General features: G+C 37.1%; 1 protein-coding gene across 7 annotated transcripts; it reads left to right on the plus strand.

Annotated features, from left to right (window-relative positions):
- The first annotated feature begins 450 nt into the window (after positions 1-450).
- Positions 451-13,163, plus strand: LOC137237148 (tRNA (guanine(26)-N(2))-dimethyltransferase-like). 7 transcript variants are annotated; one of them, XM_067760461.1, is made up of 9 exons: positions 451-2,227; positions 2,284-2,722; positions 2,791-3,157; positions 3,228-3,396; positions 3,583-4,141; positions 4,429-4,873; positions 4,941-5,143; positions 11,171-11,533; positions 11,593-13,163. In XM_067760461.1, the coding sequence occupies exons 2-3, from the start codon at positions 2,538-2,540 to the stop codon at positions 3,125-3,127; spliced, it is 522 nt and encodes a 173-aa protein (XP_067616562.1). In that variant the 5' UTR covers positions 451-2,227; positions 2,284-2,537; the 3' UTR covers positions 3,128-3,157; positions 3,228-3,396; positions 3,583-4,141; positions 4,429-4,873; positions 4,941-5,143; positions 11,171-11,533; positions 11,593-13,163. The 7 variants fall into 7 exon arrangements, with proteins under 7 accessions (XP_067616562.1, XP_067616561.1, XP_067616563.1 ...); XM_067760460.1 differs by having other exon boundaries at positions 3,228-4,141; XM_067760462.1 differs by having other exon boundaries at positions 3,228-4,141; positions 11,171-11,526.
- Positions 13,164-22,780: the final 9,617 nt, after the last annotated feature.

The raw sequence follows: 22,780 nt of genomic DNA on the forward strand, positions 1-22,780 counted from the left end.
ACAAAACTACTATATCTTAAAAATCCACGAACTAATAAGTGACAACAATTTTGATAAAGTTGATGTAATATGGACTCCCAGTCACAAAGGTATCACTGGGAATGAAAAAGCCGACACCCTTGCAAAAAATGCACTAAACTGTGATAATACAATAATAGTCAACCTTTCCGAAGAAGAAACCCTTAGACTCATAAAAAACCAAATCATGGACAAATGGTACGAAGATGTACTAAATTCATAAAATATTAGTATATAGATCAATTGTAGAACCACATTTTATTTACTGCCCATCAATACTACTAGTAACAAATGATACGTTAATTAATAAGCTCCAAATACAGCAAAACAAAGCAATGCGTTTGATACTAAAATGCTCTTATAGAACATCAAAAAGTATTATGCTTCCTATGTTAAATTGGCTTAGTATTAAGCAATTAATCTGTTATTACTCTTTGAAGTTTATACATTACATAACACAGGGAATATTACCAAATTATCTGAGTGATAGGATACAGTACAATTATGAGATCCATAACTATGGAACTAGGAGTAGCAGAAATTTAAGACTGCCCAAAGTAAGAACCGATTTCGCAAAAAAGACCTTAGAATACGTAGGCTATAAAATGTATAATGAACTACCAGCAGAGATAAAAGACTGTGAAAACGTTGTTAAGTTTAAAGAAAAACTTTCTATATTGTAAAAATTTAAATATTTAATACTAGTTAAACAATAAATTTACTCATTTCTTTTTAATGAAATAGTTTTAAGAAACAATTATGAATTTTGTAAATTGTACTATACAATGAATTAGGCTTTTTTGGCCGTAATAAATAAAATAATAATAATAATAATAATAATAATAAAAATTACGCGACAGACAAACAAATTCTTTTCACCAAACTCTTTCCGAACAAACCAAACAAAACATGGCTTCGAAAATGCAACCTAAACCCAAAACAAATCAAGACCTTAAATAGAATTCTCGTTGGGAGCACCTATGACAGTGCGTACCTGCACAAAGTTAACATTCTTGATTCTGACTTATGTGAATGTGGGGAGACAAGCAATTACACCCACAAAACTTTTAAATGCAGACTCCTTGAACACGTCCGAGCAGGCTTTAACATCTTCAACAACTACACCACCTTTGAGCAGATTTTTCGGGGGTTTGACCCGGAAAGAATCACTCAACTGGCAGAGTTCTATACGAAAGCTAAATTAACCTTCTAAAATAAATAATACCTAAATTTAACATCAAAAGATGTTTCGCATATATCTATTTCGACCAGTGAGGCTCCTAAGGTGCTGACACCGAGCATCACCTACTCCCATGTATCCCCTTAATCCCAATAATATCAAATAAACAATAAAAAAAGAAAAAGGATAAAAATAAAAATTAAATGCTCTACAAGAAATACGATATACTACTGAACCACAATATGGCATCACCAGCCTTGGCCTTTGGCACATTGTACACAATGGATTTGAACGAACACGCTGGCAAGCACATTAGTTCATATTTGGATATATAAACACATTACGTACACGCTCGTGTAGCAAGCAGAATTTCCCGAAAAATACCTTGACAACAAACGAGAAAGGTCACAAATTAGCAAATATAAGCTTAATTCTACACTTTCGGGTAGTTAATCAAATCGCAGATTTACCAAACAAGAGAAAATACCTGGCGTGTGGAGACATACTCTCTGGCCAACAAACTTTTAAACAAAAAAAAAAAAAAAAAATTTGAAAATTCGGTGTAAAAAAACGGCTATGTGTGGAATAAAATAGCCTCTCTTGTTGAGATAGCCCTCCATGGTCTCCATTAATTATTGTGACGGAGGTTTGTTTGCAGCAGCAAAGTGAACCCAAACAGTGTAGGTCGTGGTGGTTGTTGTTCGTGGTCCGCATCAACTGGACCAGGTGGGGCAATGACGCCACATCCAGTTATACCAAGGTATATACCACAACAGCAACCGGGTAATGCAAGGCCACGATAGCAGCAGCAACAACCTCCCAAGGCTGGCTATCATCGTTGATTTATAAAAAAACAGTGTTGTGCATCTTTAATGCTTAAATATTTCCTCTGTTGAAACAGTTTCCACGGTTCACTGTTCAACGAAAGCAGCAGCCAGCGTATGCCACCACCGAACAGCTGATAACAAAAACTTGGATGCACAGCAGTTTAAAGCCAAAATGGAAGTTGAGGAAATATCTGAAAATAAGGTAAATATATGTTTCGCGTTATTAACAAAGTCGCCCTAAATTTTATGAATAAACAGATCGCTACAAACGACAAAGCACCCGAACGTGTGATCAAAGAAAGCACTACAGAAATTATTGCCGGCGGGGCCGTATTCTACAATCCAGTACAAGAATTTAATCGTGATTTAAGTATTTCAGTACTTATTGTATACTCAAAGCGGTTGATAAGAGAGCGGGAAGCGGCGGCGCATAAAAATCCACAAAATACAAAGGAAAGCAAGCAATGCTAATGACAAGAAACCATACACGGCTGGTGGTGTAAAATACGACGATGGACTGCGAATATTGGAAGCGCTTGCTGCAACAGGTTTACGTAGCAAGTTATGCAAAAGAAGTAGCAGGCGTGCGTGAAATTGTTGCAAATGATCTATCTAAGGTGGCAGTAGATTCCATTAGCGTAAATATGCGACACAATGGAGTGGAACATTTAATTGTGCCAAACGAAGGGGATGCAATGTAGGTTTGATATACGAATCAATAGCTAGTGATTTAACTGTAATAATCAATAATAAAATTCTCAATAGGACTCTCATGTACCTTTCAACTTCATATGAGAAGCGTTTCGATGTTATAGACCTAGATCCTTATGGTTGTCCGAATCGCTTTCTGGATGGCGCTATACAATCACTGACGAGTGGGGGTTCATTACTTGTAACTGCAAATGATATGGCTGTGCTGGCAGGCAATACGCCTGAAGCCTGCAATGCCAAATATAGTTCTGTGCCTTTGCGTATGAAATGCTGTCATGAGATGGGATTGCGTATACTATTGCATTGCATTGAAACGCACTCTAATCGTTATGGAAAATATATTGAGCATTTCTGCCAATTTTTATATACGCGTATTTGTGCGTATGCATAGTAGTCAGGGGAAGTGTAAATATAGCATGAGGTTGGTATACAGCATTTTGGCCTTTTACCACAATCCAATTACTTACCATATCTTTATATTATGAACACAGCAAACAATGAATGGTATTTCAATGCACTGGTTGTGATACCTATACGCTACAGCCTATGGGTATTGTAAAAAGCAAGATCTCAGATAAAGGCAATGCGGAAGTAAAATTCGGTATACCAACTGGACCAAATGTTAATACAAATTGTGCGCATTGCGGTGATAATCATCATGTAAGTTTCAACTATCCCACTTAAGTATTTAAACTCGAATAAATCAAATTTTTTCCTTCTTACTTAATTGGTGCTTAACCGTTTAAACGGTTATGTCCGTTCAAAAAGGCGCGTCAGTCGCTTTTTCAGAGGGTTAACTGGCACCAATTGTTCACACCAAATTGTTTCTTATATTCCCAAATATAGTTGGGCGGTCCACTTTGGTCGCATCCCATACATGATCCAACGTTTGTTGAAGAGTTGCTACAAATCATAGAAGAAAAACCGCTAAGTGATTTGGACACACAACGTCGTTTAAAAGGTGTGTTATCGGCGGTATGGCTGAACTTGTATTGGGTACATGAGTTTTTATGTAAAAAATATTCATCATATCCAACATCAATACCTCACATTCAATTGTGGACGCTGTACGCACTACATTGGGTTCACGTAATATGGACAAGCATATTGTTGATTCCAGTGGTAAGGCCACAATTTCAAATGATGGGGCAACCATTAAGAAACTATTGGATAAAATAATAACACAACGTAGCGTGCTCAAGTGGTATAAGCTTATCTGGAAAAGATATTTCGTAACGAAAACCCTGGAAGATTACCGCGCCTTGTCTGCTGTGGTTCAACAAAATATAACTTGGATGTTTGTTGCTCTTTTTCAATTTTCCTGAATACAAATGTCTGGATTGGAAAAATTTCAAGCAAATAAAGCTTGGCGTGCAAAAGTCAAGAAATTACTTGTCATGCAACGGTAAATGCTTATAAATATATCATTAAAATTGCATGCTTGTTTATGATGAGCCATTCGAGTGAGCATAGAGATGGATGTTTTAAATACTGTAGAGTAAATTGGCTTACTATATAAGAATTTGAAATTTTTCCAAATCTTTGACTAAAAAGTAGCTACTAGCTTGTAGAACTTTATTACTTTACTTTTAAAAAGATAAATCACTTTAGCATGGTAATATATACCTATTATTAAAAATTAATACAAACAATATCTTCAACATTTTTTTCTCGATTCACGAACACATTTAGAAAGGCTACAAGGCCTGCTAAAGAGCCGGTATCTTGCCAACGCTTTAGCTTGGATTTAGAGGAGGATCTACAAACTTTGCTAGAAGCACGCGCAGTTCCTCGTGTAGCGAATGTGGATCAACGCGAAAGTAACGTTGCTGTTAGCGGAAATGCAATGAACAAAATATTTGAAATGGAGGATGAAAATAAATCCAACAATAAATAAAGAGGATTCCTTATAATTTTTCAACTAAGGCATCTTGTGACGAAACTATATTCGAATGCCAACAGCAACGTACGTCTGATGAAAGTTTTATGGCTTTGGAAAAAATGTGTGATAAAACAGCATCCGATCCTGACAGCACACTATTTAAGTACATTCATAGCGAGAACAAGGATATGGTTAAAGAAGATGCTAAAAAGCGCAGCGCCGATGGAAACTATTTTAAAATCCCTTGTAAACAAGGTAAATGAATATACAACATATTGAAAGTTTAAGATTGCGGGTTATAAATTTAATAATATAATCTTAGAACTACAAGAAATAGATGAAGAAGCACAATCACTGCAACGTCTATTGCATGACTTATGCGTACAGGAGCAGCATCAATTGGATAATGAAACTCCTTTAAAAAGTATTGATGTAACACTACTAGAAGATATTGAAGCGCCATCTAAAATGTGGGACTCCACAATAGTGGGCGATACCACTTTACAAACTTCACCTTTGAAAATCGTGAGACTTCTCAGACCATCTACTATACTAGAGGAAAATTGCGAAGATCAGTATAATAGTTCTTTGGGTGGTGATGATGCATCATCACACATAAGCTTTCAAAGCGCTCAAAAAGGCAGTGAAACTTCAGCGACAACAAGCTTTTAAAAAAAAAGCTTTACCTACGCTCTAAATCTACGCCGTCATATACGTACTCATACCGGTGGAAAACCATACAAATGCGAATACTGCGAATGCACCTTTGCTGTAAGCGGTCCAGTGCTGTCGCATTTACGTACACATCTGGGCAAAAATATTCATAGATGTGAGTTTTGCCCATCAACTTTTCCTCACTTTACGGAGTTACGTACGCATTTAACTACGCACAAAGACGAAGATCCAGAAACGCGGGAGCGAAATATGACAGCCTTAAAGGAGGAGGAGGCTAAATTAAAGCAAAATTTGGCCACTAAAATTCAGCAGCCGCCAAAACCCAAACGAAAATATACGTGCAATTTCTGCAACAAGGTTTATAAGACTGTGATTGTAAATGATATTCATTTTACTGATCGTTAATTCACAGATTTTACAACTTCATCTAAGCTAAAGCGCCATATACGTATGCATACCGGCGAGCGACCATACTCGTGCTCAGAGTGTGGGAAATCATTCCCATTGAAATCGTGAGAATATACAATAGGGTTCAGAGTTTGAACGGCCGGCAGTTAAAAATGGATTTATTTTAAAAGTTAATAAAAAAACGAAAGACACAAAAACAAAAGCTCAGTAAAAATGGGACAACTAAATGAAACCTTATATCCATATCGCCTGCTGATTGGAATATCACCCGGTTGTTGTAGCAGTTAGGTGGGGCGAAGCACTGCTACAACAATATCATCCGGTCTCGGGTGCCGTTTCGAAAAGCACCTTTCTCAGAAAACATTTGAATAACCCCGTATATTAGAAAAGCCCTATCACATAATTCGGTTGAAGAATGCCCTAACTCAGATTTGGCTTCAAAAATGACCGATCTGAGCTCAAATACAACACATTTTGACAATTGCTGGAGTGTTTATGAAACAAATTCTAAGATAAGGCGTTCTTCAATCGAATTCTGAGAAAGGAAGTTTTTGGAACGGCAGCCGAGATTTGGTGATATTCCACTCAGCAGCCGATATGAATATATGGTAAGTCTCATTTTTACCGACCTTTCCTTTTTAAAAATGTGCTTAACAAAACTTTTTTCTTTTAATGCACTCTTAAAATGAATCCATAAGCACTGTAACGTTAACAACTTTTTCATACTTGTTTTTTGATTTGTATTGAGAGTGGCGATTTTAATATTGGAACGGCTAATTTAGACAATTAAAATAACAAAAATTACTACAAAGCCAAATTTTAGTGAGGACCTCTAGTTTACCATAAAAATATTAAAATTAAAAGTCCCCATCTATCCTATTCGAGCTAAAAAAATTACTCGAGGTCAAAGGTCATTGCCTTAATAGCACCGCAGAAAAATTCCTCCAATTCTTTTCTCCTAGAGAGAACAATAATTGGGAATAGGAATTTCGAATCTTCGAAGTCAGCTGATTTGCCAATTGAAATTTTGTTGCGCATTTCTTTTTTAGTTAACAAATTAAAAGTTTAGTTATTATTTTTGTTGTTTACGGCCTTTGAATTGTAACTTTTTAAATATAAACGAGCTCTAGGCCAAATATTTGTATATTCTTAATAAAACACAATACGTGAATTTTTGATATACAGTTATATTATTTAATTTGTCGATATTTCGACTTCAGTCTGAAGTCATCATCAGGACTAGGTACGAAAAAAACAAACATACATATTAAAATCATAAAAATACACATTTGCACAAGTACAGAACTTACATTTTTGAATGCAATATGTCGACTAGTGTAACAAAAATATAAGTTTACGAACAGTGCAAAGCAAATAGCAATAAAACGTAAATAACACACAGCCGTTATCATAAACAAAAAATGAACATAAGCAGAAAGTTATCTAAATGAGTAGTGAGCGCCGCTCAAGTGATATCAGCTGCAGCCTGCAGGTGAACTCTTTGGTAAACAGTGGGAGATGCTCTTATCTATTATTGTTGTTGTTGTTGATCAGCTGCCTAAAGGCAGAGGCAATACCAATTGTATCAGATTTGAAGTTCATGCGTTTGTCGCTGGGTGTATTTATTATGTGCAGCATCTCTAATATGTAGCGTTTGTTGTAATTCCTCTCTTGCTGTAGAATTTCTACATTTTCTAAATTGGGAGAGTGTCCAGTTTCTCTGCAATGCTGTGTTAGCGCCGTTTTGCCATCATTAGGGTTGTTGCGATTTTTAATATTCGTTTTATGGCCGGAAATCCTCGTTTTTAGTTTCGATTTATTAGTCCCCACATATACTTTGTCGCATACGTGGGACCCGTCACCATTACATAGAATTTTATATATCAAGTCCGATTTCTCATATTTATCTATTCTACTCTTGGTATTACTGAAAATTTGTCGCAACGTATTATTGTAGGTAAAGGCTAAATTATATTTCTCTTTGTCATAAATATTTGAATATATTATTCTGTTAGACAGGCCTGACACATATGTAGTCGATTTATATATTTTATTATTTTCGGCATTTTTCTTCGCAGTGGGTTTCTTATAATAATCTCTTATAAAGTTTTTTATTATGCGTGTAGGAAATTCATTATTTTCTAAAACATTTATTATTATTTTAATGTTTTCTTTATGGTAAACTTTATCGCTGATCGAGAGAACTCTGTTGATAAAATTTCTGGCCGTATTGACTATTGTAGATTTGTCATGTTTAGAATTAAAGTTAATTAATCTACCTGACGCGGTAGGTTTTTTATACCAATCAAAACATAATTGGTTATTCTTTTTTATAATAAGAGTATCGAGAAACGGTAGTTTTCCGTCCTTCTCTACCTCAATTGTAAATTTAATACTCCTGTTGTATCCATTTAGAATATTTAGCAATTCTTCCACCGTATCAGTTTTCACAATTTCGAAAAGGTCATCGACGTATTTGGTAAGCAAACGTGGCTTATAAGGGGAGTCATCTTCAAATTTCTCCAGTAATTCTTCCATTACAATGTCTGCTATGACGGGGGATGCTGGGGAACCCATGGGCATACCGCAGCGTTGCTCATAAATTTTATTGTTTAATTTAAAATATCTATTATCTCTAATGCAGAAACGAACAACTTCTAGAAAAAGTTCTTTTGTGAGTGTGGTGTGGCTCTTTATCTGGTTCCACTTAGATGCTATAATTTCTAAGGCATGATCTACGGGAATGCTGGGAAAAAGTGAGATGACATCAAATGACACGAGACTCTCATCATCATATATGTATGTATCTTTTATTTTGTTTTTAAATTCAATTGAGTCTTTTACGTTATATTTGGACGATTTGGTTATGTTCGTGAGAATATTAACCACATACTTGCATAAATTGTACGAAGGGGAGTTGACAGACGAACAAATAGGTCTCAATGGGATATCTGCTTTATGAATTTTGGGCAGGCCATATAATCTAGGTGCATTGGACTTTTGCTTATTAGTTTGTATTTCTCTTTTAAATCTATAACTTTGTTTTTAAACAATTTTTCTACAATCTCGTTATTTTTTCTTGTAATTTATTAGTGGGATCTCGTTTCAATACCCGGTATGCCGAAATGTCATTTACCAAAAGTTGTAACTTCTTTTCATAGTCCGACTTATCCATTAACACGGTAACATTACCCTTATCTGCATTCAGAATCAATAAGTCTTTGTTGTTTTTTAGAAAAGTTTTGGCCGAGTGTAGGGTATCTAATACAAATTTCTCGCGCGCGCTATTTTTGGTTTTCTTAAGATGATCCCGTATTAGTGTTGTTAAATTATTCCTCTCAATCTCTTGCTGTTCTTTATCTTTGATAGTTTGAATGCAGTCTTCTCCGTCTGCTATCACCTTGAATAAAGGGAACCCACTATTTGTTGTTGGCAAAGAGTATTTTGGACCTAAAGAGAGGAGCCACTGAATATCTGTAGGGATCTCGGTTTTCGTAGTATTATGAAACCAATGGGGTATATTTTTAATGTTAAGAGATTGCCTATGTATGTTTTTGAGCTTCTCGAATTTTTATGTGTGTGTTTTCCTAATTGTTGTTGTAAGGTTGTTAATTAGGAGTTTCTCACTTTCAAAAAACGCGGTAGAATCTTCTGCATCAAGAGTTTGGTTTATTTTGTTAGTTAATGTGCTTACCTCTCTTTCATTTTGTTTCTTATGTTCATATTTAATTTTTATGATCAGGTTCAAGAGTTTACATTCCACCATTTCTATAAATTTTGTGAGAGCCTTATTGATGTTGTTGGGCAAATACTTGTTGTTGGTGTTGCAGTTTAGTACGTACAAAATATTTTTGGTGGCGTTGTTTATGAATTTGGGTGTTAAGCCAATTTTTCTGCAACTTACCAGAAACTTAATCGACTGTGTCAACTTAGCCAGCTGTTTTGTGCGTTGTTGGTATCGATTTGTGTACTTCTTGATCTCTATACCATACTTGCTTTTCATATGTCTGTAGGTGTTTTTGTTGGCGCGGTGTGCTCTCCGTTCCATAATTATTTTTGTTGTTTACGGCCTTTGAATTATAACTTTTTAAATATAAACGAGCTCTAGGCCAAATATTTGTATATTCTTAATAAAACACAATACGTGAATTTTTGATATACAATTATATTATTTAATTTGTCGATATTTCGACTTCAGTCTGAAGTCATCATCAGGACTAGGTACGAAAAAAAACAAACATACATATTAAAATCATAAAAATACACATTTGCACAAGTACAGAACTTACATTTTTGAATGCAATATGTCGACTAGTGTAACAAAAATATAAGTTCACGAACAGTGCAAAGCAAATAACAATAAAATGTAAATAGCACACAGCCGTTATCATAAACAAAAAATGAACATAAGCAGAAAGTTATCTAAATGAGTAGTGAGCGCCGCTCAAGTGATATCAGCTGCAGCCTGCAGGTGAACTCTTTGGTAAACAGTGGGAGATGCTCTTATCTATTATTGTTGTTGTTGTTGATCAGCTGCCTAAAGGCAGAGGCAATACCAATTGTATCAGATTTGAAGTTCATGCGTTTGTCGCTGGGTGTAAACGCATGAACTTCAAATCTGATACAATTGGTATTGCCTCTGCCTTTAGGCAGCTGATCAACAACAACAATAATAGATAAGAGCATCTCCCACTGTTTACCAAAGAGTTCACCTGCAGGCTGCAGCTGATATCACTTGAGCGGCGCTCACTACTCATTTAGATAACTTTCTGCTTATGTTCATTTTTTGTTTATGATAACGGCTGTGTGTTATTTACATTTTATTGTTATTTGCTTTGCACTGTTCGTAAACTTATATTTTTGTTACACTAGTCGACATATTGCATTCAAAAATGTAAGTTCTGTACTTGTGCAAATGTGTATTTTTATGATTTTAATATGTATGTTTGTTTTTTTCGTACCTAGTCCTGATGATGACTTCAGACTGAAGTCGAAATATCGACAAATTAAATAATATAATTGTATATCAAAAATTCACGTATTGTGTTTTATTAAGAATATACAAATATTTGGCCTAGAGCTCGTTTATATTTAAAAAGTTTAGTTATTGTTGCGAATTTGTTTAAAATTGAGAAAAAAAATATATAAGCAAAGCAACAGGGAGCAACAAACGAATGATGCAACCATCTTTCACACGTTGTTATTGTAGCAGTGCTTCGCCCCATCCAATAGGTGCGACTGATCAGAAATTATCATCAATATCCTCTAACGGGAGTCCAAGGAAACTTGCTGTTTCGACAGGGGGGACCATAATGAAAGGGGTGTTAGAGGCGTTGGTTCCACATTAAAATTAAATAGATAGTTGGTGTCAAACTTCGCTTACTTCGCTATACTTTAACATACGATACTTTACCCCATTTTAACACAACTATCATTTATTGATTTTATTAAATGTTTCTTCCTCCACAGTTCGATTTCCGTATTGGATGGTAAATATGGCTTTCGCATTTTCTCCATCAATAACTGACAAGGTGGAAAAAATCTATGCGCGTAAATCGCAACATATCTTGGTCGAGCGTTTCTTCAATAGCTCTCTAGTGGTGATGGTGACAGCAGAGAAACCCAACTGTTTACAAATGTTACAATATATCAATTGCGCCTACGGCTCAAATACGCACAGTATATGAATGAATCGAACGCACCTAATTGTCTGCCTAACGGATAGTATACATATCCATCAAATCGAAAATATTGCATCAAACGAACTGGGTCTGAATACTGAAACAGTACACATATTCAAAATCGATGAGGAGGCTGTGATGATGGTATAGGGTGACTTGTTGAATAACATAGGAAAACCACTTTAACCCATCTATATATTTGCATTACAGCTAAAGCTTTACAAATAGCAAAAATTGTTGGCGCCAAGCAATTGGAAAAGGCAGTGAAGCATTCATCACACTGTACGGATGGTGTAAAGTTAGAAACTGCTGTTGTAACAGCTGCCACCGACACAACGGTCATCTCTACTTCGCCGAGTAACGGCTCGTCCGACTATCTATCGAAGACAGTATAATCATATCTTTTGCCAACACAGGTTAGCGATGTGCTTGCACAGGAAAAGATTTCAATTGGAAAACAAAAACCAATTAAGAGAGTTTATTTATTATTAAAGTATTTACTTTTATTTATATCAACAGTATTAATTTAAGTTGCAATATCACGTACATATATAATAAGGGATGTGATACGATTGCTGTCGGAATTAGATTTGAAACCAATCAATACTCCTGCTAAGGGTTGTAGAATTATTGCTTGAATAATTAGATTTAGAACAATAATAAGTCTGACTTAATTACAAGTCGTACATTTTTCAATTCATCAATTACGACAGCAATCGGATTCTACGACACCTTTGAATATTCTTGATCTGAAAAAAGAGTCAACCTAATCTGAATTTCTACTAAGCTTTCAGTTGTAGATTATTCAAATAATTGGAGTTTTTTCTAAAGCTTAAAATTATTTTCTGCTCGCTTAGAAAAGATTTCAATTGGAAAACAAAAACCAATTAAGAGAGTTTATGTTATTATTAAAGTACTTACTTTTCTTTATATCAATTGTATTAATTTAAGTTGCAATATCACGTACATATATAATAAGGGATGTGATACGATTGCTGTCGGAATTAGATTTGAAATCAATCAATACTCCTGCTATGGGTTGCAGAATTATTGCTTGAATGATTAGATTTAGAACAATAATAAGTCTGACTCAATTACTAGTCGTACATTTTTAAGTTCATCAATTACGACAGCAATCGGATTCCACGACACCTTTGAATATTCTTGATCTGAAAAAAAAAGAGTAAATCTAATCTGAATTTCTAATAAGCTTTTAGTTGTAGATTCAAATTATTGGAGTTTTTTCTAAAGCTTAAAATTATTTTCTGTTCGCTTGGAAAAGATTTCACTTGGAAAACGAAAACCAATCAAGCGAGTTTATTTATTATTAAAATACTTACTTTTCTTTATATGAACTGTATTAATTTAAGTTACAATTTCGTGTGCATATATAATAAGGGATGTCGTGATATGATTGCTGTCGGAATTAGATTTGAAACCAATCAATACTCCTGCTAAGGGTTACAATAATAAGTCTGACTCAATTAATAGTCGTACATTTTTAAGTTCTTCAATTACGACAGAAATCGGATCCACGACACCTTTGAATATTCTTGATCTGAATTTCTACTAAGCTTTAAGTTGTAGATTATTCAAATAATTGGAGTTTTTTCTAAAGTTTAATATTATTTTTTTAACTCGCTTAGAAGAGATTGGAAAACAAAAACCAATTAAGCGAGTTTATTTATTATTAAAGTTCTTCTGTTTGATATGAACTGGATTAATATAAGTTCCAAATTCATGTACATATATAATAATATTGAAAATAATAAATATTGAAAATTCAATTTTTTTGGTTCATATTTTATTCATATGGCTGCTCCAGGTAAAGTAAATCTGCAGGTAAAATTCACGTTATATGGCGGTTATATAAATGGTAAAACCGCAGTAAAATTGATTGTCAAATGGCTCGAAAATGTAGAGTGAAATGACGGAAAAATGACCGCCATTTGACGAGCATTGTGACGTGTGTGAGCAGCACAGTGCTATGATCACATCCTATAAGTGGGAACGGAATGCACGATCACATTAATAGGAACGAAACGGAAAATTTGGTCACGAAAGTTCATCACGCCCATGCAAACGTGACTATGAATATAACCGCTGCAGAAAGTCACAATGACCGTAAAATGACGTGGACTGTTTTTGCAGGGAACAAGCACATGAAAAAGTGTTGTGCGTTGTGAATTCAAACAAGTGGCGAATGTTTGAGAAAAACGTTCACAATAGCTGTGTTTTTTTACTTCTATATACGTTTACGCTTAAACATTATATGGACTGCTAATCGACAAACTTTAAATACACCTCTGAAATTGCTGCGCATAAAATGTGTCCTACTAAAGGCTCCATTACTGATACTTAGCATAGACTTGACTTGGCTTGCGAACTGTCACTTACAGTTCTGATAAATGAACATTGCATGTTACTGATTACTCAAAACTTAACTTGACTTAGAAGTATGTTGAATTTTGATTTTCTATGTAAGTTCTAAGTGACGTTTACATTTTGAGATGCCATTTGTTTGATTCCATTTCATTTTGACATTTTGTTATACAAATTGACATTTATTTAAAAATAAATTTCAACGCTGATTATGATGCCAGATTTTATGCGCCAAGTGGAGTATAATCGTGGCTAAGTTGCCAAGTTTACGCCAAGTCAAGTCAAGTCTATGCTAAGTATCAGTAATGGGGGCTTAAATTTCAATACGCATTATACTCAGATGTAACTGAAATAAGTCTTTTGTTTCATCCTCTACACTAATTCTAGGTATTCTATGTGTGTCCACAATTCATCGCAACTGATTCAGCCATATGTTATACCCTATGGCCATCAGAGGGTTGTGTCTCCGCTTTTCGGTACACCCTATGCTGTAGTTATTTAACCACTGCCGCTAGATGGGTCTCCTAAGCATTATCTAAGCGAGGATAGGCGTGTTTTTTCACGCGCAAACGTAAACGTATACGCGCGTGAAAAAAAAAACACGGCTAATAGCAAACGGCCTGGATCACCTGTTGAATCGCTGTTCGGTTACTTAAATCACTCCTGCGAAGACAGTCACCTTGTAGCGGTGCAGGGGCTGACGCCGATCGGATATGATACTAGTTGGTCAGATGGAAGCGGGGCAACCGCGCTCACCTGACAGATGTGGTCGAATGCGATCGGTAACCAGGAACTGTCACCTCCTAATCCAGGGTGTCATGCGTCACCGTGCCCATTGGACTGGCTTGCAGCCAGGAGGTCCACAACACCGGCTGTATTATAACGGCGCCCCCCCAACACGGGGCCACCTTGGGGATTAACCATGGCCTTACCGCGTCAAGGGGCTATGCCGCGGCGTACCAACCCAGTTCCCCAAATTAAAACATTGACAACAACGCTTGCCACGTTAAGCAAGTTGTCGTAAGAATAAAAATGAACAAAAAAAAAAAAAACAACAACAACAACAATAAAAGCACAACAAAGTAAACGGGCTCCAAGAATAGCAGCGGGCAGAGAAGCGGTAGGCCACGCACGTACTCCAGGCAATTCCTGGACAGCCTCACGAGAGAGGAGGCAATGCTCTTCTTAGAGCATCAGAGGGATGAATCCCCCTCCACAAGCACTGGAGTGTACAGAGAACCGGCTCTTAAAACCGCGAACCCCAAGGGCAACACCAAAACCCAAGGAGATCAGCGCGGGCCCGAAGAGCATTCTAACCAGGAAACAGAGAAACCCGCGATCCCTAGTGGACCCCTATCCACTGGTGAACAGCGCGGACAAGGTAAACAAGGAGAGCAGAAGGCGGCGGCAGGCAACAAACCCGCGATCCATGGAGGGCCCAGTACCTCCATTGCGCAGCGCGGGCCGCAATGGAAAACAAAAGAATTGACTGCCGTAGAGCGAGAAAAGGTGACAAATAGAGGCTACGACGGTGCATCCAAACACGAAAACCACCACCCTAGCAGTCCCTCTAGAGGGACGAGTAAGTCTAAGCGCTCACCGTCGGAGCATGACTCAGGTAGCAGCTCACAGAGCAACCATGGAAAGTCCCAGGAAGGGAACAGTAAAGAGCGAAACCCGGAGGAGTGGAAGCGACCTAACAGAAGGCACAACAGAGGCAGATAACCTGCACCTCCACCACGGGGCAGTCCAGGAGCGCTGAATGATAAGAGGCGCTTTGGACTTAGTGGCGCTGGGGTAAAAAGATATCTCGAGGAAGGCCTGTCGCACAGGAAGGCAAGAGCCATGGCAGATGAGCGCAGGCATGAACCAGACCACGGGCAAAGAAAAGACAATGCTCAAAGAGGAAGCAAAGAAGGAAGAAGAACACAGTCAGCGGCAACTGACCAGCATGCGCCCGCTCCCGCTGAAAAGCGTAGGATCGGGCAAATTACGCCGGAGGAAACTCCAAGTTCAAAGAGGCAACGGGCCCACGCTCCCAGAAACACTGCACCCACGGGCAGGGAAAATCTAGCCAGGGCGACTGGGGTACCCGCTGAGATGGCACCAAGGCAGCAGAGCTATTTGGAAGCCCTTAGGGGTATCCGAATGGCTGTTCTGCCCAGGAACTACCCAGCGGAAGCCCTAAGTCAAGAGGACCTGACGAATCTCCAAGAGCTCATAATGGACGGAGTGTTCAGGGGATGTGGGCATGCCCTAATTTTTTGCGGGGTTTACTTCCGAGCAGGGCTCCTCCTCGTAGACTGCGAGGACGAGAAAACGGTTAAATGGCTCGTTGAAGTGATACCGGCGTTTGAGGAGTGGACAGGACCACAATTATGGACGAGACACGGGGATGAAATACCGCCAAAGCATAATGTGACTACGTTCCTCCCCAAAGGGCGGAACGCCCCAGAGTTTGCATTATGGCTCCTCGCCAACCAAAATGAGGGCCTCAGGACGCAGAGATGGCGCGTTATTATTTGTAGCGCAGAGGAAACAGGCTTACGTCTCGACGTGGGCATAGACAAGGAATCGTATCAAATTATACGCAGGAACGGATTTAAGCTGCACTATAGGTACGGCCTGATCCTAGTGAGACCCTGGAGGCAGAGACAACCAGGGAATAATGAGAAGCCGGAAGACAAGGCGGAGGCAGAGGGCGCCGACAGAGGCGAGCTGTCGGACGAGAATATGACCTACGCGAGCACCGATACCATCAGAGCTCGCGAGACCACAAACCCTCCTACCGCAGCAAGAAGGACACAATCGTGCAGCCTGGGGATGAAAGAGAAATCCCCACCACACAAGGGCTCATCGAGGGCTTGGACCTCCAGGAGCTGGAGCTGAATAGGCGGGACGAAAGCGAGAGCGGATTGTCGGATGACGATGATCCGATGAGGCCGGCCGGGTCAAAATGACCGGCACAAGCATAAAAATAGCCCAGATCAACCTCCATCACGCCATTCAAGAACCTTGGGCTTACAAGGGACAAGTGAGGGGCCTTAATGTGAGTAATAACAAAGTTATTTGGGATCTCTCACAGCAGAGACCAAGAGCATGTGTAATGCTTAAAGCAAATATTAACTATGTTTGCATTACAGAATTTTTAAGTCGGGATCTGGTGGCGGTGCAGATCGAGGCAAAGATGAATGGAGACAACACCAGCATTGTGCTGGCCGCAGGCTACTTCCCGGGGGACGACAGCACAGTCCCTCCAGTTAAAGTGCAGAAGCTAGTGGAGCACTGCAGAAGAGCGAAACTTCCTTGATCATAGGAAGCGATGCTAACTCCCACAACACGGAGTGGGGCAGCAGTGATACCAACCAACTAAGGCATGACGTTGATGAATGCGTTTATAACCATTTTAACTATCGTAGGAGTGCGAGTTCGACTCCCACTTCCGGGAGAAAAGGCTTTGAAGAGATTTACAAGGTATAATCTAAACAGCTGTCGCCTTGTCCGTCCTGATGTCACGTTGTTTAAATTTTTCCCAAATTATTAAATAAATTATAAAATTAAAAAATTGCTTCAAATAAATGTTTTCATACATTTAAAAAAGCAATATGGGCAATCCCCGATTATTAAAATCATACAAACAGACAAAATTGGTTAATTCATTGTAGTTCTATAAATAGAACAAAAACAGCAACAAAACCGAAGATTCTTTGAAAACCGCCGTACCAAGCATAGCTTTAACACATAATTGCATACGAAGTATGCAATGTGTAAAAGATTAAAATATGCAAAAAGAAGGTAATTGGGAAAAACTTTACAACAACTAAGGCATGACGTAGATGAAACGTTTATAACCATTTCAACTATCGTAAGAGTGCAAGTTCGACTCCCACTCCCGGGAAAAAAGGCTTTGAAGAGATTTACAAGGTATAATCGAAACAGCTGTCGCCTTGTCCGTCCTGATGTCACGTTGTTTAAATTTTTCCCAAATTATTAAATAAATTATAAAATTAAAAAATTGCTTCAAATAAATGTTTTCATACATTTAAAAAAGCAATATGGGCAATCCCCGAATATTAAAATCATACAAACGATTTGAATATATATAACGTCGGGAGCAAACCGACGTTTGTTACGAGAGTCAGGGCAGAGGTCCCAGATATAACACTTGGCAACAACCTAACTGAGAATATTATCTCGAAATGGAGAGTCTCAGAAGAACCCTCCCTATCGGATCACAGGATCATAAGGTTTGAGCTGGGTGCTGTATCGGGGCAATCCAGCCCTAAAAGAAATCCCAGAAAAACAGACTGGGCAGCTACAAAGGTATTATAGAGGCTAACGCGGATAGTCTCAGAAATAAGAGCAGAAGCACTAACTGTACTGAGTTAGAGGGCAGAGTGGATAGAGTAAATCAGATAATGATAGATGCCTACAACTCCAGTTGCCGAGTCTCCCTAGTTAAGGGTAAGAAGGCAAACCCCTGGTAGTCGCATGACCTGACACTATTTTTTAATTTAATTTATTTATTATTACGGCTGTTTAGGCCTAAAACTTAAACTACTAAGTACAATTCATTATTATATCACTTATTTCTATTGAATATGCTGTTGGAATGCCATGTGATTCCGATGAGCATATTTACTGGCGTGACAAACGGACGAGTCTGGGAGCCAGTCATTTAAGGAAGGTTGGAAAGGACGCGTTTCCAATCCTTTAGTGATCCCAGCTTAAGGCAACAAAATTTGAAACTTATATTTTTCAATTATATTTGTATTTTAAGCTGTCGGAATGTATTGGTCTCCGATCAACAAAGCTAAACATGTCTTTGGATGTTGGAAATTGAAAATAACATGTACCCAAACACCCCTCAACTTTGTTTAGTAAGGACGCTGTCGGAATGCATGAAGATTCCGATCAGCACAGCTCAAAATATAATGGGAGGTTGAAAAGGACATGTTTCCAATCCCCCCTGCTCCAACTTTTGTTTGACCTTATTTTGGTTACACATCATATAATTTTATTGTTATATTAATGCTGTCGGAATGCGAGTGATTCCGATCAGCAACAGTAAATATAGGCTGAAAATACCGAATTCCAGCGAAATTAGTTGTGGAACTGTCTGGAGTTACAGGTGGCGACTGATTTTCTTTTCCTTAGGACCGGGTGCATTGTATTTTTCTGCTACCAATATTACCATTCACTTTTCGCGCTCCAGTATCGGTATATCATGTAAAAAAATAAAAGAAAAAAAAACTTTATCCTATTGGAAGGGTTTTACAATGCTCCAATAAACCTTTTTTTAAAAGTATTGAAGTCATTACTACTTTTTATGTGATTAGGAAGTTCATTGAAATATTTCAGGCCCTTATAAAATATATTTTGCTTGTCCACTTCGGTTTTGAAAAGAGGTAATCTAAAATTATTGTTTTCTCTGATTACGTATGAATGTGCATCATTTACATATATAAGCTTTTCGCTGAGGTATGTTGGTAATTTACCGTGCTAAATATTAAATACAAATTTCATACTGTGGTAGAATATGAGCTGTTTTATACTCAACCAGTTTCTATCATGTTATTAATAGGAGTATCATACCTCATGTTTAATATAAATCCCATAGCTTTATTTTGCATAACTTGTAGCTTATCTACCTGAGTTACATTGGCCATAAAGAATGTTGTGGGACAATATATGAAATGCGGCTCTATGATGGATTTATACACTTTCAGTTTGTATTTTCTACTGATAAATTTGCATGACCTCTTCCAAAAACCAATTTTCTTGCCTACTTTGGCAAATATATAATCAATATGATCATTAAATTTTAATTTATTATCAATCTGAACCCCTAAATACTCGAAAGTTTTAACTTCGTTAATGTTTGAGTTCATTATTTTTAGCTCGATATTACAAGATGCCTTATTCGTCGCTCTAGATATGACCACAAAATGGGTTTTATTAACATTAAGTTTAAGCTTATTGTTACAAAGCCACCTGTATAGGGTGTTCAAGTCTTCCTGCATTTTGCTCCTAGCTAACATGATATCAATTTCACTTACTTCGAGCAATGCGTCATCCGCAAACAGCCTTATTTTACTATGTTTTAGCGCCGAAGATATATCATTTATATATATGTTAAATAGGACCGGTGCCAAAACCGATCCTTGTGGCAATCCAATTCCTGTCAATACCTCATCCGAGACAACCGACTCAATGGCTGTTTTTTGTCTTCGGTTACCTAAAATGCTCTGAAACCACTGCAGCTCGTTGCCCCTAATTCCAATTTTTTCTAAGTTTTTAATCATTATATTTCTGTCTATAGTTTCAAATGCTCTCTTTAAGTCGATAAAAACCGCAAGTATACTTTTCTTTTGATTTAGTTCTTCTTTCCAACTCGATATTACATAATTTAAAGCCGTTTCACAAGAGTGGCCTTCTCTGAAACCGGATTGTACTTTAATTAGTATTTTATTTATTTCCAAGTAACTTGTGAGCTGATTTTTTACTACTGTTTCTAGAATTTTTCGATATTCGGCAACGTGTTGATCGGTCTCAGATCTTCTGCCTTTAATAAATTTTTTACCTTCTTTATTGGCACTATTGTTGATATTTTCCATGCGTCGGGCACTATTCCCTCTACTAATGATTTATTTATGATATACGCATAGAAATGTCCCATGTATGACACTGAATCCTTTATTCCTCCTTCTGATAGTAAATTTGTTCCTCCGATTTTATTTTTTAACCTTTTAGCTACCAATATGACATCATCAACCGTAACTTCTTGGAATTTCAGACATGTGCTAACCGTGTATTGCACATTGTCGCCACTATCAAAAGTTTCGATTTCTCGATTTATGTCACCAATACTATCAACAAAGAAGAAATTCAATGCTTGGCTATATCCTCGGGTGTTTCATATCTTATACCATTTACAATCACTGTCAGGATATTGTCACGCACCTCAGTTAAGTTTACTGCTTGCTTGAGGTGTTTCCACATTAATTTCCTATCAGAAGAATTTAAGGCGATATTTTTCTCCATATATTTAATCTTTTTAATTTTGATTAGTTTCTTATAATACTTCGAAACCGTATTATATTCCGAAAATTCACCAGATTTTCTGGCTTGTGAGTGCAATTGGATTTTTAATTTGTTAATTTCGGTCAGTTCATGATCGTACCACTTATTTCTCAACCTCACTATCCTGTCTTGTTCTGATGTTAATAAACCCATGCAGTGTGATAAGCAGGTATTTATATATTCAACCGAATCATTGAGATGTATATTTTTTAATACGCTGAAATCATAGTTTCTTAATAAGTAAATGAGGTTATCAGCAGAATAATTCTTCCAACACATTGTGGGTATCATTCTCCGCAGAGGATTTGAATTACACACTTTGAAAGCAAATGAAATGGTTTCGTGATCAGAAATTCTGTGATTTTCAAGATTAGTACAGGACAGTACATCAGCATTTGAATATAATAGATCTATTCTCGTTTGGGACCTCTCAGCAATCCTTGTATTGAAATTCACCATTTGCCTCATCGCGCTACGTGAAAATATCTCATTGAGCTTAGAACTCGTTGCGGTATTAACATTCATGTTAATGTTAAAATCCCCAATTAACAAGGAGTTTGTACCACTCTCCAGTTCCTCAGAAAGTACAGCTTCCAACTGATTTAAAAATTCGATATCACTAGAGCTTGGAGAATGGTACAACACACCTATTTGCCATTTAATGTCGAACTTTTTTAATTTAATTATAGCACACCAAACATTTAAATCAATAGATCTATTATACCTGACTTTGTACTCGATACCTTTTTTTAATAGTAAGACTATACCTCCTGTGTGGCTACTATGAGAATCTCAACAAACCACTGTATAATAAGGAATGTTTATTTCCGCATCACTAACATCCGGTGTTATACATGCTTCTGAACATAGAACGATGTCCGGATCTAACTCTTCTATAATTCTTTCGAGTTCAGCTTTGTTGGCTAGAAAACTACAAATATTTAGGTAAATGCGCTGTAAGTTAAAACCTTTTATCCCCCGATCAGCTAGTTTTGGTGGCTAAAAGCCCACGCGTTGTCTTTCCAGCTTAAGTTTCCTTAAATAAACTAGGCATTCAAGACTCATGATGTTGTGTTCTGTATTAATATTTAAACCTAACCGATTATTACTATCTATGCAATTACCACATTTATTTAGGGGTGCACTCTCTGTACAGTCTTCGACTTTATGTTCCCCGCTGCATTTACTACACCTCTGTTTAAGTGTACAAGTAGCCGCTATATGGTTAAACCCTAAGCATTTATAACATCTTTTTACCGTTTGAGCATCGTAAACTGGACAGCGGTCCCAACCAATATTGATTTTCTTGCATTTCAACACGTCTTCATAGTATTTGTGCTCAATCTCAATGACTGCATTGATATATGAGGCTCTGTTTTCCTTCCTTGATTTAATAACTCTTACACATTTCATTTTAGCACCTCGCAAAAACTCATTTTGGTTGGTGATCTTACCAACTATTTCCTCTTCAGGATGCTCAGTACTAATGTTAGTCACCATGATTTTAGGAAAATATATTTTCGGTTCAGCTATGTTGTATTTACTTTTATCTAGCCTTTCTGTTAGAGTGTCCTTAATTTTATCCTTATCACTAGCTGACTTCGCACTTATAATTATTGTACCATTGTTTCTATTTTGTACCCTACCTATATTCAAATTGGATGGATCCATTTTATTCAAGTCCGTTTTTGTTTTCTCTAATGCTTGTTTAACCTTGGGTTTAATTACTATTGGAGGAATTCCCTTAGTAATATTGGCATATGAATTGACTTCCTTAGCAGTAACAGCTTTATTTTGGTTTGCAACCTTTTTAACCTCTCTTATAATTTCCTCCTTGTGCTTATTAAACGCTTCAATTGGGGTATTGATCTTATTAAGCATTTCTTTGTTTGCTTTGCAAAGTTTCTCTACATGTTTAATCAACTCTAATATT

This window comes from Eurosta solidaginis, chromosome 1, assembly GCF_040869045.1.
Source record: "Eurosta solidaginis isolate ZX-2024a chromosome 1, ASM4086904v1, whole genome shotgun sequence".
Classification (NCBI taxonomy): Eukaryota; Metazoa; Arthropoda; class Insecta; order Diptera; family Tephritidae; genus Eurosta; species Eurosta solidaginis.

What these genes read in the sequence shown, in the direction of transcription:
- LOC137237148 (XM_067760460.1), top strand. Translation starts at nt 2,538, where the DNA reads ATGGACTGCGAATATTGGAAGCGCTTGCTGCAACAGGTTTACGTAGCA. An exon ending in CCAAACGAAGGGGATGCAAT is followed by an intron (nt 2,723 to 2,790) that starts GTAGGTTTGATA and finishes AATTCTCAATAG; the next exon opens with GACTCTCATGTACCTTTCAA.